The 21,826-nt window shown below is 37.7% G+C and overlaps 1 protein-coding gene across 1 annotated transcript in view; it reads left to right on the top strand.

Moving 5' to 3' along the window:
* Positions 1-2,229: 2,229 nt before the first annotated feature.
* Vom2r59 (vomeronasal 2 receptor, 59) overlaps positions 2,230-21,826 on the top strand; it is a 63,348-nt gene continuing 43,751 nt past the window's right edge. The window contains exon 1 of the mRNA NM_001099466.1: positions 2,230-2,432. Within this exon, the coding sequence (NP_001092936.1) occupies positions 2,230-2,432 (203 nt within the window). The remainder of the gene's footprint in view (positions 2,433-21,826) is intronic.

The raw sequence follows: 21,826 nt of genomic DNA, 5'->3' as shown, positions 1-21,826 counted from the left end.
TTATGATTTTAACCTTTAAGATGAAAAAATCCCAGTTTAGATGTGTTTTACATCTTCAGCTTAGCATGTAGGAGGCACTGTGTTCAATACCCAGTGCTGCAAAAGTATTAAAATATACATTTGCACAAACCTCTTTGAAATTCATTATTCTGTACTTAAAATTCTTCTGTATGTATGCTAGGTACATTTAAAAAATAATGATATGTCTCCACTTGAGAGCTGATTAAAAGTTGTTTTTATCTTAAAAGTTGTAGACTTTAGGCGCTAGGGTATTGCTTTTGTTGACCATAAAATAATGACAACCTGTGTTCAGATCCCCAGTTCCCATAAAATATATGGGCATATCACATACATCTATAGTCCTAATACTTCCTTGGAGAGGCAGAAACTGGTTGCTCATTTACTTTAGGTAAATCAAAAAGTTCTGGTTTTACTTAAAAACTTGTTTCTAAAACGTAAGACACTGAATAGTAAAGGAAGACATTTGATTTCGACCTGTGGCCTCCACATGATGTGCACATCCAAACACAGATACCTGTATAGAAACAAAAACTAGTAGTCTCCATTTCTTTTTTTTTTTTTTTTATTAACTTGAGTATTTCTTATATACATTTCGAGTGTTATTCCCTTTCCCGGTTTCCGGGCAAACATCCCCCTCCCCCCTCCCCTTCCTTATGGGTGTTCCCCTCCCAACCCTTCCCCCACTGCCGCCCTCCCCCCATAGACTAGTTCACTGTGGGTTCAGTCTTAGCAGGACCCAGGGCTTCCCCTTCCACTGGTGCTCTTACTAGGATATTCATTGCTACCTATGAGGTCAGAGTCCAGGGTCAGTCCATGTATAGTCTTTAGGTAGTGGCTTAGTCCCTGGAAGCTCTGGTTGCTTGGCATTGTTGTACTTTTGGGGTCTCGAGCCCCTTCAAGCTCTTCCAGTTCTTTCTCTGATTCCTTCAATAGGGGACCTATTCTCAGTTCAGTGGTTTGCTGCTGGCATTCGCCTCTATATTTGCTGTATTCTGGCTGTGTCTCTCAGGAGCGATCTACATCCGGCTCCTGTCGGTCTGCACTTCTTTGCTTCATCCATCTTGTCTAATTGGGTGGCTGTATATGTATGGGCCACATGTGGGGCAGGCTCTGAATGGGTGTTCCTTCAGTCTCTGTTTTAATCTTTGCCTCTCCCTTCCCTGCCAAGGGTATTCTTTTTCCTCATTTAAAGAAGGAGTGAAGCATTCACATTTTGATCATCCGTCTTGAGTTTCGTTTGTTCTAGGGATCTAGGGTGTAGTCTCCATTTCAAAGCATTATTAGAATTGGAAAAAGTTAAAAGCAAAGATAGATAAGTCACATTTCTTACTGTATTCTTTATCCTAGCCATATGATTTTCCAAATTATTAATGTCTTATATGAAGTAGAATGTGGCAAACCTGATAAACTAAATTCAATGTGTAATTATTTAGTAAATGTTTCACTAATGCATATACACATCACGATATATATAAAACTTGAAGTTCATCTGTATCTGTTTAAGTAGGAATGGGGACAGATACCTCACATACTCTAAGAAAATCACGTTAAGTGAGGAAAAATTAATTCTGAGAATATACAAATGGATTTTGACAACATTTTTGAGACAGTCTTTAGTACAGGTTGACCTCAAGCATTTTGTGTCTTCAAAGATTACCATGACCTCTTGATTCTTCTGTATCTTGATCCACAGTGCTGGGATTACAGATGTTTAAAACAATGCCCAGTTTATGAGTCTCTGGTGATTACACGCAGGACTTTCTGCATGATCGAAAAGTATACTATCAATTGAGATACATCTCCATCCCTTAGGAAAATAATTTCATCCACAGCAGAAGGTAAGTTTTTTGACATCAGCTTGGTCAAGGCTTCCCAAGAGGATTTCAGCTCAGGAGCCCTGTTATCAATGAAACTGGATGAAATCATAGCACCTGGGATTGAAGATGATGAGCCACAAACATATTTTCCATAATGTTTTTTTATGGCAAGTGCGACCTCAAATTTGGAGTTCCGAGAAAGAAAGATTTTCAGACTCTCCAGAGGATATTCAGAAATTGAGTTGAAGAAGCCATGGGAATAAGAGTACCCATCATAGTCAACAACAAAATTGGAATTTACACGAATTAATACAAATTTATTGGATATGTATATACCTCCTCTCTTTGCAAATTCAAACTCTACACAGACTTAAACTTTGCAGTTACTCCTATGATGCTTCTTCTGATTTTTATGTTCCTGCTTCTGCAATATTCCAATGATGTCTACTCCTTTGACCGCTCTTACTGTGCTTCAAGGACCAAAACTAGTGTATACAAGGATGGGGACATGGTAGTTGCTGCATTTTTACCTCTTTTTACTATTACTGTGGATTCTGCATCTGATAATCAAAGCAATAATAATTTCCATATTCAGTAAGTTAATAATTTTCTGTTAATATTCTCTCAAATCTTAAAGATGTACAATGCCTAGAAATAATATGTGTGCATTCAAAACTTCTATCTACATCCAACGTACTGCTGTTATATCCCAAGACCTGTCTCTAATTTATTTTTAATATTCGGTTTAGTAGTTTTTCCCCTAAAAAGAACAAAAGTATTCTAGTTTCTTTCTGTTCTGAGACTCGATTCTCCCCTTATTACTCCTCTATTCCTGCCCTCTTCTAGCCTGTTGTCAGGAATTAGTGTTGTCAGGAATTATGTCCAAAAATATAACCTAATGTCACAAAGCAAGCCAGTAGCATGCATTCTGTACAGTGAGCATATGGAAAATTCTCCTCCAGGATATTAAAGAATTGTCATTTTTTTATGTTATAGGTATTAAACCTCAGAACGTGTTGGCAAAGTTCTTGTAGCTCTCTGGGCTGTTTGTACACCTTGTTGACTGCTATGCAGATGTTTGCTTTTATGAAGTCCTAATACTCAATTGTTAGCTTTAATTCTTGGGCAAAAGGAATATTTTCCTACAGTTGTTTCATGGAGGGAACTGTCTGTTTTTTGTAATAGTCTCAGAGTTTCAGGCTTCACACTTATGCTTTTGTTCCATTTGGAATTAGATTTTGTGCAAATTGAAATATACAAGGTTAATTTCAATGTTCTGTATGCATTTCTTGAAGATGTTTCTTTTCTTCAGCATGTGGATTTCTTTCTCTTTTTTTTTTTCTTTTTTTGGCTTCTCAGTCAAATGTTAAGTTGTTGAAGTTACATGTATTAATGTTTGGGATATGACTTTTGTTCCATTGGTCTACATGTCTGTTTTGTGACAATATTAATGTTATTTTGTTATTACAGCTCTCTAATATATCTTAACATATGGAAATGTAATCCGTCAAGTATCATTTCGTCACTTCAGGATCCATTGTGGTTTCACTTGAAATTGCACATGTTATTTCATGTGAAAAAGTAGATGTCATTTTCACTGGAATTGTATTGAGACTATAAATAGCTTTTGGTAGGATCCTCATTTGCACCATGCTACTTCTACCAGTCTATGAACATAGAATATCATTTTATTTCCTAATGCCTAGCTCTCCCTCTTTCTTCAGAAGCTCAAAGATTTCATTGAATAAATTATTCATTTCCTCAGTTATATTTATTCTCATATATTTTCCCTTAGGATATTGTGAATGTGTTTGTGTCCATGTTCTCCTGTTCTGTATTTTTCTTTAGGTGTATCAAAAAAGCTATTGATTGTACAAGATGATTTTGAATGCTGTCACATTGCTGAATATGGTGATCATTTCTATTCTGGCAGAATTTCTTAATTTCCAATATATAGCATTATGTCACCTACAAATAATGATAGTTTGATTTTTTTTGCTTAATTGTGTCCTGTTAATTTCCTTGTATTGCCTCATTGCTCTAGGTAGTACTTCAAACACAATATTAAGAAGAAATGGGAGTGTTGGATATCCCTGAATAATTTACATCTCCATTTAGGTTGATTTCGCCTATATGTGAGTGTATGCGTGTGTCTGTATTGTTGTGTTCTAGTATATTGCCTTTAGCTCTACATTCTTTAAAACTTTTACTATGAAAGTATGATGGATTTTGTCAAAACCTTTTCTGCATCAATTGAAATAATCAGGTGACTTTTGTCTAAAGCCCATTTATGTTGTTTATTTAATTTACTGCCTTGAGAAATATGCTGAACCATCTATACATTTGAACGATAAAACAGTTGATGGTCTTCTTTCTGTGTTTCTACATTATATTTACTGTTGTTTTCTTAAATTTTTTTTAGTCTATGTTCATCAGGAATTTTGGCCTACAGTATCTCTACCTGGTTTTAGTATTAGAGTGACACTGGCTTTGTAGAAATTTGTTAAGTGCTCATTCTGTTTCTTTTCTCTTTTTTAATGGTTTAAGAAGGAATGTTTTAAGAAGAATATGAAGAATTAAAAATCCAGGAGAATTACGGTGTGATACTTCTGGCCCTGGACATTTTTAATGGAAGACTTTTGATTACTATTTAATCTTCTCATTGCTTATGGTTCTGTTTAGATTGTTAAGTTCTTGGCTTAAATTTTGTGAATGTGCTGCACACATTCACCCATAAGGAAAACCCATAAAAATGAAATTGGGAATATATATATATGAAATGTCCAGAAAAAGCATTGCAAAATAAACATGACAAATCATATTTTCAAAATATCTTTGGATAAACTTTGTTGGCCATCTATTGCTGAGCATGAGACTGTGTGTTTTGTATACCCAATGGTACTCCATTAGAAAAAAACTGATTTTTTTGAAATTGGTTATCAACTAGAGAATGCTTCTGGATTAAAGAGTAGGTTTTATGTCTAATTCTCCTTTCAGAGCCGGGCCCTCAACAGACTTAGACATGTGAATGCCCTATTCATGTTCCAAAAATCTCATTATGAGACCAAGACCCCAAAGATTCTGTTGAGTTTCTTTTCTGTTAGCCAACGAGGGTGGGACATGGAGTATAAACATGGAGTAGTTTATTCCTCCCATGAGACTCCCTTAGAGAAAAAAACACTTTACATTTTCACATATCTGTCAATAGGAGACAGGCTCTGGGTTAGAGATGGTAACATGTGTCTACTGCTTCACTGTGCTCTAAAACCCCATCAGGTGTAGGACCTGTGCGTGCTGGCTTCATGTTTCTATATATTCATTTGTGTACAACCCTGGTCCTGTCTAGAGGGTCTTGAACACTTAGTGTGCTCTATAAATTCTGGCTCTTACACTCTTTCTGTGTCCTCGTTCACAAATTTCTATGTGCTGAAGGGAGGGGTTTTATGGAAATAACCCTTTAAGGACTAACATTCGAAGGTTTCTAAGTCTATACATACACTCTGCCCATGGGTCTCTGTATCTGTTCCCATTTGCTGCAGGAGGAAGCTTCTTTCTTTAAGGCTGAGTAAGGAATAAATGTTCCTAAAATAAATGTTAGGAGTTATTTCGTTGCTATATTCTACTAATATTTGGGTTTTTTTTCAAGATTCCTGGACTATCTGACCTCAGGTTCTTAGATGCCCAAGCAGTGTTTCATGCCATCACATAGTGTGGGTCTTCATTCAAATCAGATATTACTTGGTTAGTCCCACAAGTTTTGTAACATTCTTGTAGCAGCATATCTTGGAAGTAGATCATAATTGTATATGAAAAGTTTGTCGCTGGATTGATATTTAGTTTCTTTTCTAATAACAAGCAGAATACCTTCTAGTCCCATTAGTAATTGTCCGTAGAGGTGAAAGCTGTAGGTAGTCACTAGATTGACTTCTACATATTCAGTGAGTTCTGTAGGTGTGGTCTTTATCAATAAAGCCTTACTGTCAGTTTGTGGGAAAAAAACAATAGCCTTGGCAATAGCTTAGATAATTTAGGGTTTGTGATGGGAACCCTTTGGCCAATAATTCAATTAGATACAACCCATCTCCATACTGAAAGTTGCTTTTGGTGCCTTTTCTATATCATGTTATTGAGGAATTTCATTTGGAACACCTTTATATAAGTATATGTTATAGGAAGCTTCTACTGTATTAGATTGCCTTATGACCTTTCAAATGTTCCTTAAGCCTAGTCGTTCCTCCTTATATTTCTTTCTTCATCCCCTCATTCCTTTCCTGTCACTCTTTGATCCTCCCATTCTAGTCTCCCTTCATCCTTCGATAACAATCTATTCTATGTCCTCTTCCTAAGGAGATCCATCTCTCCTTCAAGTCAATCTTAAATCCTATGATGACCTTGATTGTAGCTTGCTGATGGATGAGTTAAGAGACAATATCCACTTGTAAGAATACACATACCAAATTTGATTTTCTGGGAGTGAGTTACCTCACCTGGGATGATGTTTTTCTAGTTCAATCCATTTACATGAAAACTTCATAATTTCATTTTTAGTGGATAAGGAATATTTTATTTTATAAATGTACCTGATATTTTTTTAGCCATCTCTATATGCTAGGTTTTTCCAAGTTCTGTCTATTGTGATTAGAGCAGGAATGAATGTCTTTTAGCAACTGTCTTTGTTGTAGCATGAAGCTCATTTTGAGTATATGTCCAAAGGTGGTATTGCTAGATCTTGAAGTACAAGTCCAGCTTGCTGAGGGTCTTGCCACACTGAAGAACAGCAATGAATCAGCTTTCTCCTTATTCCACATTTTTGTCAGCATGTATTGTCATGGTTTTGTTGATATAGGTTATTCTGAATGATATAAGATGAAATCTCAAAGTAGTTTTGATTTACATTTCCCTAATGACTAAGGATGCTGAACATTTATTTGTTTCTCTTCCATTTGAGTTTCCTTTTCTTCATAATCTTTTGTTACGTTTGTATTTCGTTACTTAATTGGGTTATTTGTTTCTTGAAGCCCAGCTTCTTGTTGTTATGTTTTTCTTTTGTTTAATTTTAGTCCTTAATATATTTTGGATAGTACCCCATCAGGATGTGCTTGGTAAAAAAAAAAAAAAAAAAAAAAAACTTTTCCCATTCTGTAGGATTCTGTAGGCTGCCAATTCGTCGAATTATATTGTCCACAGATATGCAGATGCTTCTCAGGTTAGTGAGGTCTCATTTATTAATTGTTAATCTTTAGTGCCTGTGTAATCTGTGTTCTGGTCAAAAAAAAAAACATTTTTCTCGTATTACGAGTCCCTGACTATTCTCTACTTTTTCTTCTGTGTATATGCTTTCATGTTGATGTTTTCAGCCTACTTTGACTACATTTTGTGGAGGATACATATGGATTTAATTCTATCCTTCTGCATGCAGCCATGTAATCTGAACAACACTATTTTTTGAAAGTGCTGCATTTTATCCAGTGTCTATTTCTGGCTTCTTTTTAAAAAACTCTCAGTAGGTGTATGGACTTGTGTGGGGTTCTTCCAGTCCAGACAATTGATCAGTGTGTGTGTGTTTTCTGCCAATAGCATCCTGTTTTCATTACTATATCTCTGTAGTACAGCTTGAAATCAGTGATGGTGATAACTCCAAGAGATGTCCGATTGGTCAGTGTGTTTTTTGTTTCCACATGAAGCTAAAAATTATCCTTTGAATTTCTGTGAAGAACTGTGTTATTAATAAATCTGAAGATTGCTTTTGATAGAATGACCTCTTTTGCTACATTAATTATTCCAATCCATGAGCATGAGAGATCAGTCTATCTCCTGATAACTTCTTCAACTTATTTCTTCAAAGTTTTAAAATTTCTTCAATGTCTTAATATCATAAAAGAATTTGATTTGCTTGGTTAGATTTACCTCAAGATATTTTCATTTTGTATATATTGATTGGTTTGCATCTACTGAGTTAAACTTGTATCTTTTGGATAAAATCAACTTGTATTTTGATAGTATGTCTTCCTCAAAATTTTTAAGCACATTTTAACTAAAATATAATCACATTGATTCTTGAATATAATGTGCAAAGAATCGGTTGAGAATTTTTGCCTATAGGTTAATGAATCAAATTATTTTGTTTTTTCCTTTTTATATTTGGGGCTTTAAAGGAAAACAATAGCTTTTTAAATTGACTTTGGTAATATTGTTTCCCTTTCTTATTTGTGGAAGAAATTAAAGAGTGTTCATGTTAGCTATCCTTTGGATTTGATAAATTCACCAGTAACTGTATCTAATCCTTGGAAGTCTTCTTTGATGGGATGATTTTATTACACATTTGATCCTTTTTGTTGCTGTAGTTTTTGCTATAATGGAATTGTTTGAGCCATTCATCAATTGATTTTCAGAGGTTACATGTGTCTAGGGACTCATCCAGGGACTGCAGACTGGTACAACCATTCTGGAAATCAGTCTGGAGGTTCCTCAGAAAATTGGACATTGAACTACCTGAGTACCCAGCTATACCTCTCTTGGGCATATAGCCAAAAGATGCCCCAACATATAACTAAGACTCATGCTCCACTATGTTCATAGCAGTCTTATTTATAATAGATAGAAGCTGGAAAGAACGATGCCCTTAAACAGAGGAATGGATACAGAAAATATGGTACATCTACACAATGGAATATTACTCAGCTGTCAAAAACAATGACTTTATGAAATTCATAGGCAAATGGATGGAACTGGAAAATATCATCCTGAGTGAGGTAACCCAATCACAGAAAAACACACATGGTATACAGTCATTGGTAAGTGGCTATTAGCCCAAATGCTTGAATGAACAGAACAGATGAAACTCAAGACAGATAATCAAATTGCAAATGCTTCACTCCTTCTTTAAAAGGGGAACAAGAATACCCTTGGCAGGGAATAGGAAGGCAAAGTTTAAAACAGAGGCAGAAGGAACACTGATTCAGAGCCTGCCCCACATGTGCCCCATACATATATAGCCACCCAATTAGACAAGATGGATGAAGCAAAGAAGTGCATGCCAACAAGAACCGGATGTAGATCTCTCCTGAGAGACACACCCAGAATACAGCAAATACATAGGCGAATGCCAGCAGCAAAACACTGAACTGAGAAAGGGATCCCCGTTGAAGGAATCAGAGAAAGGACTGGAAGAGCTTGAAGGGGCTCGAGACCCCATATGAACAACAATGCCAAGCAACCAGAGCTTCTAGGGACTAAGCCACTACCCAAAGACTATACACAGACTCACCCTGGGCTCCTACCTCATAGGTAGCAATGAATAGCCTAGTAAGATCACCAATGGAAGGGAAAGCCCTTGGTCCTGCTAAGACTGAACCCCCAGTGAATGTCATTGTTGGGGGGAGGGCGGTAATGGGGGAAGGATGGAGAGGGGAACACCCATATAGAGTGGGAGGGGAGGGGTTGGGGGATGTTGGCCCAAAAAACTGGAAAGGGAATAGCAATCGAAATGTAAATAAGACATAGTCAAGTTAATAAAGAAAAAAAGAGAGAATAAGATATGCACACTGACGTGGTCTGCTATAGCTGGTGTAGTTGCTAGAAGTGGACAGAGAGAGGGATACAAAGCCTCATTACCTACAGTTCGGCTTTGCCTAAAGAAAGGTCCAGCTTTGTCCTCAGGTCCGATGAGGAAAACTTTAAGTCTCAATGTCTCAATGTCTTATCTAGTTTTAAGTGCTGGACAAATGAGGCAGTCTCTAATGGCTGTTTACAAATCTGCCAAGATACCTTCAGGTTCCTGTTATCAAACAACTAGAAAAAAAGCATATGGTTTATATTTTCCAATATTTGATGTGACCTTAGGACTTCTTCCTTACTAATTATGCTAACATTCTCTGCTTTCTTAATTTTCCAGTCTGGGTTCCTTTTAATATTTATTTTCATACAGTTGCCCTAATTTAACTAGGCTCTCCCTTTGCCCTCATTTTTTAGTGGTAAGTGGGAACTTTAAAGTTTACCAAGTGTGTGATCTATCATCTTTACTGATTCATTCTGAATTTGTTCCATTACAAGTTTTAATATTCTAATCTTAACTAAACATTATGTTAATTTGTTCACTATTTCACTATTTTTTATATGTTTTTTTCTGTATCATTTGTGTGGGTGTCTTCCTGGGCTACATAAGTTTTAAAGAATTTGCTAAGTTTTAAGATTTCCATCTCTGCCTTCCTTTACCAAATATCTTAGATTTAGTTGGTGGTTTTTCATTTTGGTGGAATTATATACCATTGCACAGGTACCATGAACCAGAGAAGATATAGATTTTTCCTTTTGCCTTCCTTAGCTGTTCATCTTATCACCAAGAGTGCTGATGTTAATTCAGCGTTCATGCTGATTTGGTGGTTCCTTAGTCAGTAATGACCATTCCATCCCCTAGATTATAGGATAAAGCTTTCCATTTAGTTTTGGTTACATAAGTGGTTGATGAGCCATAATTAAACCATGAATTAGCCAAATGCTGAGACCATTCCATTGTTCCCAATAATCCAATAGGTGTCTCTGTTAAAGGAGGGGTGAGTGGTTTACAGATGGAGATTACAGGCAACTGAACAATTACCTCAATGTAAGGAAGCACTAAAGGTCACAAAGGATTTCATATCAGTACCATTTCCAATGTAAGACTTTTCCTTACAGACCTAATCCTGCAAAGCACTCTGCCTTCCAGAAGATCCAATCCATCACTGGAATGGATGCCCTTATGACCATAGAGTGGTTGACAATGGCTGAGTGTAGTGCCCAGAATACCTCAAAAATGATCAGATTAGATTCTCAAGAGAGAGTACTTATTCTCTGAATAAGGGAAGTGTTTGCTATAAAACCAAATGGGCAAATGTTGGTGGACTATCTTTTGTTTTATGAAGAATCCCCAATTGCCATACTCACCAATAAATATGGTATCCACAGTTTAGGTATCATTCTGGTTCAATATCTGTCAGGATTGCATGTTCAGATAGGAGCTTACTAACTGTCTTAAAAGCTTCTCTCTTTTCTTGTCCCCATAGTAAATTAAATGCCTATCTAGTAACATTATTGATGGGTTTGATAATAATCTGTAAATATGGTATTTGATTCCTCCAGCATGCAAACATAACAATTAGGTGTGCAACTGAACTTTTCCCTGGGACTAGGGGATATTTAAATTATTTAAAATCTCATGCAAGTCCACAAAACACCTAAAAACTTTGTTGAGGTGTCTGGCCTTTTCACCTTGCCTTCACCTGGTTCAGGCATCATGTACCAGAGTATCAGTTACTGTCTCCATATAATTATGAACAGTGTCCTTAATTGTATACTACAATCAAAATATCATGTACATAGCTTAAAAGTATGCAATCTGATTTAGGTAGCTTTTCCAGTGATCATCTTAGTGTCACGTGAACAATAATTGGGGCTATTCTTATAACCTTGAGGCACTCCTTTGAATCAGCACTGTTTATTGTTCCAGGTTAAATTAGTAAGGTCTCAGGAACAAACATGGATTGGAATGCTAAATAAAATGTCTGATAAGTCTATGGTGCAAACAAAATTTTGGTTGTAAATCCCAAATTTTATGAATGTATCTTCTGCATCAGGTAAATTTCCCGGCAATTGTGTGAAAAATGATCAATGTTCCTAAGAGTCTACTGTTCACCTCTATTGACTAAGTTCCTTCTTAATAGCCAAAGAGGACTATTGAAGTAAAACGATTGTGAGGGTTTTATAACATTTTCCTTCAATAATTTACTTACCATGTTAGTGACAGTTTCATCACTTCCCTTGATAGGTATTGCTTGCTTCTATAAAAAGAAATTGTACTTGAGTGATATTACATTCCAAGGGTTTAAGGTTTTTAATGTAAGGCCATTCAAAAAATAATTTGTGTATGATATTCTGAAGCACACAATTAGGTGATAGTGTAAATATTGTGGGGGATATTTAGAGATCAATTGTAGAATAAGATTTATATACTTACCATTCCTGCTTTAAATGATTTTTCTCGACTCCTTCAATGTTTATATAATTTGGGAGCTTGGTCAGGGTGAGTAGAGGTTGCAAATTGTGACCTGACTTCCTGTATTTATCATCTACTTTATCTGTTTAACCATTTCCCTGATTTGGAGCATTTCCGTGATTTTTGCTGGGATCCGTATGAAGCATCTAGGGTTCTTTTTTTCATTTTGGAGTTGTCAATACAATGCATTCTTTGGTCTGCCTAGGAATCTTTTCTGGAATCCTCCCCCTGGGACTGTCTTATTGGCATCTGACCTAATCTTCCAAATGATCTTATATTCTTAATTTTCTGAAAGAATGGAGGGTTGGGTCTGGGATAAGAAAGTCTTGTCTAACCTTTGCCTAAAAAGTTCACATTTTAGGTGAGTTTTTCAATGGTGCTACTTTGCTTTAGTTGTGTACATTAGACTGGAGGGATGCTATGTTATCTATCTCTGGTTCTTTAGTCTGATTGTGGAAATTAATAGCTTGTCCAATAGTTTGGCATTGGTCAAAGTCCATGTCAATGCCAATCTCAAATGTGAAGGGTGCTCTTAATTGGAATTTTTCTCATGCTTGGGAGCTGCAATTTCACATGTGGTGTTGGAGTGTTAGGTAAGTTAAGTGTGCTCAACTTCCTAGCAAATTCAATTGCTTCTTTATTATTTTTCCATTGTGCCTCTGCCTCATATTGATTTAGGTCAAGTGTAGGAAAATCCTGCTTCCACACAACTGTTACACAATCGAGTAAAGTGTGAGTTTCCCTCAGGTTATATATAAAATTTGTTCCAGGCCTTTAGTATGTTGCAATTTTCTAGGAGCCCTTTGATACCTTCTAACATGAGTCTAACATTAGTTCCCTTTTCCCACAAGCAGGCTATATAGGATGCATCCTTATCTCCTTTTTCTGTAAAATCTTGTCTTATTTGCAGCAGCCCTGTCCTTGTAAATGACCTAGATTCTACTTCAGTGGTCACATGAGTATGCTTGGTTAAACAGCTCAGAGAAGACTTAACCATATTGTGCAGTTACTGGTAGAGAGTTCTTGGTATCATCGAAGAATCTGACTGGACCCTTAACAGCTGCCTCCAGTTCTCTCTGAACGGGTAGTTTCTCCATCTTTCTGCCAAGTTGCTTGTTAGACGCTTGCCTTTCATTCTATTGGAGACAATGCCTTCAATCATTCTGCATAAGAACCCAGAGGTCTTTGAGGTGTTTGCCCTCTCCAGTAAGGGCTCAACAACCACTGGGGTAGGCAAAAGAACCTTAGGTTCTTTCTTGAGAATAGGCAGTTTTTGTTGTAGTATGCAACATGTTCTATCCCGTCTACCCTTCAAGAAGATTTTTGTCCTTTACATTCAGTGTGTGTTTGTGTGTGTGTGTGTGTGTGTGTGTGTGTGTGTGTGTGTGTAAGAAATATTAGTTTTATTTAACCAGTTTTCACAACTGAATATTTATTCTAAAAACTTTACCAAGTGTACAGTTCAAACTGCTGAACAAAGGAGTAGGTCCCACAGATCCAAAAATACTGTACCCATCCATCCAAGGTAAAGATAGATTTACACACTGTGGAGCACTCCACGTGGCAGGGAATTCATCACTTCTGAGTATAAACTTCAAAATGCTACAAAAATAATATTTTGATAGTATTTCAGTTTTCATACATGCAATATGACTTCGAACCTAGAACCCTTAGTAGTAATAGATGTCTGTAGTTAATACCCATACTATGGTGTACTCATGAATATGAAACTATGCTCAGTATATGACAGACATAAAAGCAGAGACCATGGATAATAAATGTCAAATATAAGGTAGTACTTTTCATTTTGGAAAGGAGTTTATGTATTTAATAGTGTGCCAAGAGAATTTTAAATTAAAAAATAATCCAAGTGAGCTGAAAATTATACTGTATAAACATAAAAATTACTTTTGGTATAATATATCAATCATATCTGCAGATAGATAAACAAAACTATACAAAGTAGTATTTCTCACACAGCCACAAGAAGTACTTATGTAGTTATTTTTCAAAAGGGCCAGCAAAACAACTTAAACCCACTAGTGCTAATTCATGACTCAGCAAGTAACACTCAAGCTATGGAGTGACTCATAGACACTGAACCACATGCTTTCCTCAAGAGACACTGAGTTCTTCACAGTGATTATGTAAGAATGTGACATTAAGAAACCTAGAGTCAGTGGGCATCTCAGAACAAACCCATGTCCCTGTGGGTACATTCATTTTCTTAATTCTTCTTTTATTATTGGTTTCTGCATTTTATCAATTTGTTTGCCACAAATTAGAGGAATTAGACTTTTCTGAACTACCAATTTAGATTTCAGTTAGAGTAGGCCTGATTTACCAACTTTTTGCATTTAAGACATGTTCTTTCTTGCTATTCTCATCCAGTCCCTCATGTAATTCTCAGTGGCCTGCTCCTGCTATCTGGTCTTAGGGTAGAGCATATGGCTTTATGAGAGTTAGCCCTGTCACAGAGGTTCCTCCTTAGGATTCTGGTGCCTTTCTTCCTGAGACTATATCTCCACTACTCGGTCTTAAGACAGAAGCATGTGTCTTCAAGGAGGCAAGTCCTGCAGGAAAGAATCCACCCTACTTTCTGGGCTGAGACAGGGGATGCACTTGGGATAGCAAGAAGCCACTTTAGTTTTAACTTTTGTAAAGGTCTGGCATATCCTGCCAACTAGGCCAACTGTCACGAGCATCAAGGTATGTACACATAGTTAGTATAACAGAAGTTTTCTTTTATTATGCTGAGGATCTTCATGTAATTTTCACACTCTAAATTGCTAACTAAGCTGCTAAACCTATCTCCCAAGGCCTCTCACCTATGCAATGAATCTGCTGAAGTTCAGGTTCAGTCTCTAACAGAAGTCTCTGAATTGAGGACCAGGATCCTGAATAACACTCTTCAGCCAAAGGACAGATGAAGGTGACATCTCTCAGGAAGTGCAGGGCAGAGCATTGCTCTTAATGGTGGCTTATAGACTCTCTAGTAGATGTGGGTACAGGGAGCTAAACATAGATTGGGTCCTCTCTGGAAAGTAGCCACAGGAGAAGAGCACTGGTTTGGGGGAAGGGGTCATAACTTGTTTCTACAAGAGTAAAGGGTGTTTCTATATTTTAACTTTCTTGTCTTTAAGTTCTTCTAATGCCAGAAGAACAAACTTGCTTCAGGCAAATTATCACTTTATTGTAAAACAGTAGGGGTTTAAGTAAAGATTCTCTGTGGTCTTTACTCCATAAGTACTCCATGGCCCAGAGCCCTACGGGTGGGAGTTCATTTAATTCCTTCTCACTTAGAAAAAGTCTTACAGGAAGAAACAGGCACTTTGAAAAGAGATACTAGTCTTTCGTATTTTCCTTTTATTTTTTAATTATATTTAATATTTTTTTACAATCCAGTCATTATCCCCCTCCCCATTTGCCATCTAACAGTTCCTCATCCAATTCTATTCTCCTGTCTCCACTAGGATGTCCCCACTTCACCCTAACCCACCCAACCAGACATCCCCACTCCCTGCGGCTTCAAGTCAGTCTCTAGGATTACGTGCCTCTTCTTTTGCTGAAGCAAGACCAGGCAGTCCTCTGCTGTATATGTGTTGTGGGCTCAGACTAGCTAGTATATGCTGCCTGGTTGGTTGTTCAATGGCCACACTTCTTGGAACTTCAGGTTACTTGAGACTGATGGTCTTCCTATTGGATGCCCTCCACCACATCTCCTAGCCTTTCCCTATTTCAACCACTTGGATCCCCGACTTCAGTCTGTTGGTTGGATGTGAATATCTGCATCTGTTTCAGTCAGCTGCTTTTTGGGTTTCGTGGAGAGCAGTCAGTCAAGGCTATGCCTTTAGGCACACCATAGCATCATTAGTAGAGTCATGCCTTGTAGCCTCCTCTTCAGATTGATCTCAAGTTGGGCCAGTCACTAGACCTCCTTCCCTTCAGTTTCTTCTCCATTTTTTTCTCTGCAGATCTTTTAGACAAGAACAATTCTGGGTTAGACTTGTTGCCTTTTGGATGTTGATATGCAGAACATCTGCCCAAAGGGTAGGCCCAGGGATAATTATATTAATTTAATAATGACATGAAAGGCATATAAATAGCAAGAATCAATTCTGAGATGTCATCCCTCATGTCTTACCTCCAAGACCTCATTCATCCCAGGTCACAATGAGCGATCTAAGAAAAATCACCTGCCAGGCTTGGATAGATGATTTCTGACACATGGACTGTCTAGGTATCTTGAGTAAGTGATGTCATTGAGTCCTAGTTATCTGATGAAGCCTTGGGTGTAATGGAGATCCTAACTAAGCTGTTTGTACATGTCTAAAAGCAGAGTTTTTTTTACTATGTTCATTACAGGCGGCTCAGCTGTTAAGAGCATGCACTGCTCTTTCATACAATAAGTTCCATCCCCAGAATCCAGGTCAGGCTGTTCAAAACTGTAATTCTAGTTCCAAGTATTACAAAGACCTCTTCTAGCTTCTTCAGGTGTCCACATATACATGGACTACAGAGAGAGAAAGAGAGCCATATACATACATTTACACATACACATACATATACCGTATGATTAACCTTAAAAAATAATACTAGATTGAGCTTTTAATTTCAACAATTGGGAGGCAGAAGCAAGCAGATCTCTGTCAGTTTGAGGTCATCTCTAATAATCTCTAGGACAGGCAGATCTCTACAGAGAAAACCTAAGTTGAAAACCTTACCAAAAAACCTAAAACTTACAAATCAAACATAAACCTATAAACTATTAAATGATGATTCTGGAAAAAAAGATCTTTTTCTGCTTTTAATTAAAACTGCAAATTAAGCTCTATTTCTTAATATGCAGACAAATAAATTTTATCAATAAATATTCTTTGAAATATAGTGCATTCTGAATACTTTCCCTTCTACTCTCTGATCACTTTTTACCTCTGAAAGCACACTTTCTTCTTTGCAAATGGCTTTCCTATATTCATGACATTTTATGTTGTGGCCCACTAAGTTTAACCTGTGACATATGAGTGACCATAGTCTTGGAACTATGCACTGGTAGGTTGACTGGTGGGTACACAATTAGATACACTTCTCCTTTCCCCAAAATCTGCTAGTCGCCAATAGTTTAGCAGTATGTGTAAGAGTTTTGTGGTTCTTTCCCTATCTATAGTGGATTGGCCAGTTTTGTGTACTTCCAATGCCAGTAACTGCAGTTGCTTTGTGTTCATGATTCCTATGGTCTCACCTTGCTTAAAAGATGATATTCCACAGCTCTTCCTTTTTTGGGAATTTACTTTCTTTACATCATGCCTTTCTCAGCAATGTGTACTAAGAGTACATTTCCATACTGAAATAAAAAGTCATCCAACAAGAAAATGAAACTCACTCCAAAGACAACATGAAATGGTGTATGTAGATGACTCAGTAAGTAAAGTGCTTGCCATGCAAGCATGAGGACCTGTGTTTAGATAAACCAAAGCCCACATAAAGCTATGTGCAATAGCATTTGTTTTTAGTCACACCACTACTATGATGAGATGGAAAACAGAGATGAGATAATTCCAAGAAGGTCAAGGGCAGTGAACCTGTCACAGGCAGTAATACATACAAATACTATTTCTCAGACAAAGTAAACGGTGAGGAATAACATCCAAGCTTGTCTTCTAACCTCTACATGCATGTCCTGGTATGCACACCAAAGGAACTTTATATCCTACTACAAAGATATTTGTATATCCATGTTCTTTACTACTTTATTCACAATATCCAGGAACTGGAATCAACCTACATGGTCTTAAATGACTAGTGGTATTGAAAATATAGTCTATGTTCACAATAGAATACTATTAATTGTAAAGAAAACTAAAATCATGAAATTTTTATGTTATTGGTTCAAACAAGAAAAATTATGCTGTGTAGCATCACCTGGATGCAGAAAGACAAAAGAAAAGACATTTGTTCTTTTACATGAAAAAAGTTCTACGTATTATGATTTGTGCGTTTGACATGGAGAACATGTGGAATCTAGAAATGGATGTCTGGTGGCAGGGCTTTGGTTCCAGTTAGGTGGGAAGATGATAAAAATGTCAGTCAGGAATGAGAATTGTGGAGGCAGAAGTGTCCAAGTAGGTAATACAGTGAAGAGGAATGGGGAACAAGAGACCAAGAGAAGGCTTCTCCAAAACATATGAAGAGTATATTTGAAAATCCTGTGATCATGTGATCCAAGTTTTAAAAACAGCATGATCCATGTGTAGTGGTACATGTCTTTAATCCCAGAACATAGGAGACAGTGATAGGCAAGTTTAATTGAAATACGGACAGGAATACAGAAGAAAGGATTGGTAGAGGAATATTAAAACTAAGGCTGGGTAGTTTCCTCTGGGGCCAGACATACACATCCAGAAGGGTCCTGCCCATGACTGCTCCTAGGTTCCTGTGCCCACGGAACACAGATAGCACTATGTGATTTCCTCTTGGTCAGGAATGTGGGCAGAGAGTAGTCTCTTCTGAGTTCTCAGGAATGTCTGCACTTCTGAGGGTTCACCTCTCTCCCCCATGGAATTTGGGTTCAGAGAGCTGTGTGACTGGTTCCATTAAGACTGTGCAGTTTCCTCTTGTGCCAGGAATGTGGGCAAAGGTGGGCAGAAGTGGCAGTCTATCATGCAGTCTCAGGATTTTCTGCACTTCTGGGTATTTGGCTCTCTCCCCCATGGGATTTGAAGAAAGGGGGGGGGAGGAGATAGGGGGCTTATGAACAGGAAACCAGGAAAGGGAATAACATTTGAAATGTAAATAAAGAAATATTCATTAAAAAACTAAAAAAAAATGAAGGCTGTAAAAAGGCTTACGATGCTGAACTAATTTATAAGCTATTTAAAAATGATTCGAACCAAAGTATCCTACATAATTTAATAGTGCTAAACCCAGAAGACATAGATTATTTAGTGGCAATCTCAGTGTCAATCTCAGACTACCCCAACTATTTATTAGTCAGAGAAGGCCACAACATCACCTAAAACAATATAATCTAGTGCTATTATTTTGGTTGCCCACCATAACTAAATATTAAGACCCCTTGTTGTAGACACCATTTTTTAGTTACAAAATAAAAAAAGTCACACTTGATCTGATCAAGAAACTCTCTCTGATGGATGGTTTTTGTAGTGCTAAAAGATAGAATGTTTGTTGCTGAAGGTGTTGGAAGCCATCAGTGATTTTGTCTAATGCTAGACCCTACATTCTATAACAACCTGATAGGTAAGATATATCCAATGGTAAGATAGGAACAACCCTACTTGTTTGACCAAACAACCACTCGATTATGTTTAAGGCCTGTTCTAAGGGGGAGAATTCATTCCTGATACTGTAAGCACAGCCAAAAGCCATGACTAGGAAAGCCATAGGCCCAAGGCAGAACCTATTGGTGCTTTTTCCTAAGGTGTCATGTTGTCTAGCATGGTTGATATGCCCACTGACATTCCACTAGAGAAAAAAAGCTTTCTTTCTATGCATAGATTTCTGCTACTTAAACCATGGTCAAAGAAGCTTTTGTTGTAGTGGATAGAAGTTAATGCAAAGAGGGATCATTTTCAAAGTGCTAAAAGTAAGCAACTGTGTTTAGTCACAAGATGGGAGATCTCTACCAAGGAACAACCTCCAACCAAAGTTTGGGAATATCATGGGGGAGGCAGGGGAGGAAGAGGGAGAGGAAGAGAGAGAGAGAGAAAAGAGAAAATAATGTAAGAATAGAGGGGAGTGCTTAGAAATGTCCTCTGGATATGACATGACTATTAAACACATAAACTCACTGCAAATGTGATTAGTCACAAATATTAGAGTGAGATCATGCCAGCTAATAATTCTAGAATGGATTGTAGCAAGGTTGTCAATAGCATAACTGAGATATTGGCAACTGATAACTTCTGAGGGTGACAGAGGCACTTTTCATTATGAGTGTAGCCACTGGTAGGTTTCATTCACAAAGGGATAACCCCATATCCATGCAAATATTTGTAGCAACAATTAAACTTCATGGCTTGATATATGCTGAGAAAGGGGAAAACATTTTCTCTGACGGAATGTAACCGGGTTTATAAACCATAATCTAGAACAGGCTTCATATCCACAAATAGTTTGCAACGTAAGACAAACTCCAAATTTTTATTTCATCTGGGGGGGGGTTGGTTTGTTGTTTTTTTTTTGTTTTGTTTTCCTTCACTTTTCTTCTTAGGGTTGCTTGGGGGTTTTTTTGACAATTGCTTTTGATTTTTCTTATGTTGAGAGAGAAAAGGGGGACAGTAAAAGAACATGAATTTTATGTGTGGGGAGGTAGGAAGGATTTAGGAGGCTGGAAAAGGGAAAGAATGTAACTAAAATAGGTATATAAAATCTTTCTTTGTTTTTAGTGGAAAATAGAATAAGGAGATTTATTCAAAGTGACCACATTAAGACAAGGGACAAAGAGATCCAGCAAAGTGCTCAAGTCCATATTTTGGATATGGAGTTCTGGGGGTTGGCCTGGCCTCTACTCTAGCAGGAAGTCTCTGCCCTAGTTGAGGAATGTGACATGATCACAAGGAGGAGAAGGGGGCTTAGGGATATGATAAGTAGCCTATATGGTCTACTGGGAGGCATGGCCTATGGGTGAGCATGTGATGTCTGCCCAATAGAACCTAGAAAATGCAGGAAGTGAGTAAGTGTGTGGCTGACCTGGTCTTCTGGCATATATGAACTGTGCTGGGACAATGTACCAACAAATTTAGCTAAAACACTTTGTGCTCCCAGTAGGTCATAGTCCCAGCCACCTACCAGAGCCCTATGAATTCATAAATGAAAGACACACACACACACACACACACACACACACACACACACACACACAACAGTTAACTAAAAATCTCTTGACTAGCTCAAAGGCTGGTCAATTCCAATTCTTACAGCTGCTACCAAACAACCCCTCTGGCATTTCTCAGGTAACATCTTTTAAAGTCTAAACCTTTAATGTATGACACCCCAAACACAACTGAGGAGGTGGCCACTGTGGCCACTTTCCTTGATTCTCAAATATCTGAAGGTCTTTAAGTCCAGGCTTAGTTCTTCCTGGTCATGGCGATTTCTGCCTTCTTTCTCCTCTCACCCAGTTGTATCCCAGGGAAAACCCTAGATCTCACCTCAGTCTACCTGCCTAGCTATTTGCTGGACAACATTTCCTTAAGGCCAACCAAACCCTGATTGGTGTGGAAACCATCAGCTTTTGGAGGTGAATTGAATTGAGACAACATCAAAACTAATTCCTAACATGATAAGGGTGTTTTCTTGAGGGAACCAAGAGAGTGTGTTTAGACCAACAGGCAGGGAGACTACCTAGTCTTCTGGCAGGGGTGGGATGGGCAGCAGGTATCTGTCTCAGGGAATGAAATAAGTGAGGGTGTCTATGGACAGCTCTTCTACTTTGTCATCTGTCAGCTATGGCCTACTTGGGTGTAGGCGTATTTGATAGAGGGAACTGAGATAGTAGGGAAGGTCAAAAAGCAGGTGACCTATGTCTCTTCTGGAAGGTGTGTCTGTGGTTGAGCTGTATGTGTGTGCCTGAGGAACATAAGACAGTAGGATTAGGTCTGTGGGCAGGTCGCCTAGCTGTTCTACTGGAAAGTGTGGCATCGTTGAGCTGGCTTATTTATCAGAGTGAACATCAGGAGTAGGGAAGTGCCACAGGTGCAAGAAATTTAACATTTTAATTATAAATATATGTAAGGAAAACAATTCAGACTGCCACCACTGAACATAATGCCCCATCTCTAGCCTCTGGGGCATCTAGGAAAGTCCCTGTAAAGATTTGGCATGACGTTGTGGATGAGAATATCTGTTATGGGTCAATCTCTGAACAAGAAATGAGGAAATATCATCCCAGAAATCATTATTGTCACCAAGCTTCCAGTTTCATGTCTAGGAGACCCAC

This window comes from Rattus norvegicus, chromosome 12 (assembly GCF_036323735.1).
Source record: "Rattus norvegicus strain BN/NHsdMcwi chromosome 12, GRCr8, whole genome shotgun sequence".
NCBI classification, from domain to species: domain Eukaryota; kingdom Metazoa; phylum Chordata; class Mammalia; order Rodentia; family Muridae; genus Rattus; species Rattus norvegicus.
This window is presented reverse-complemented; position numbering and strand designations above follow the sequence as displayed.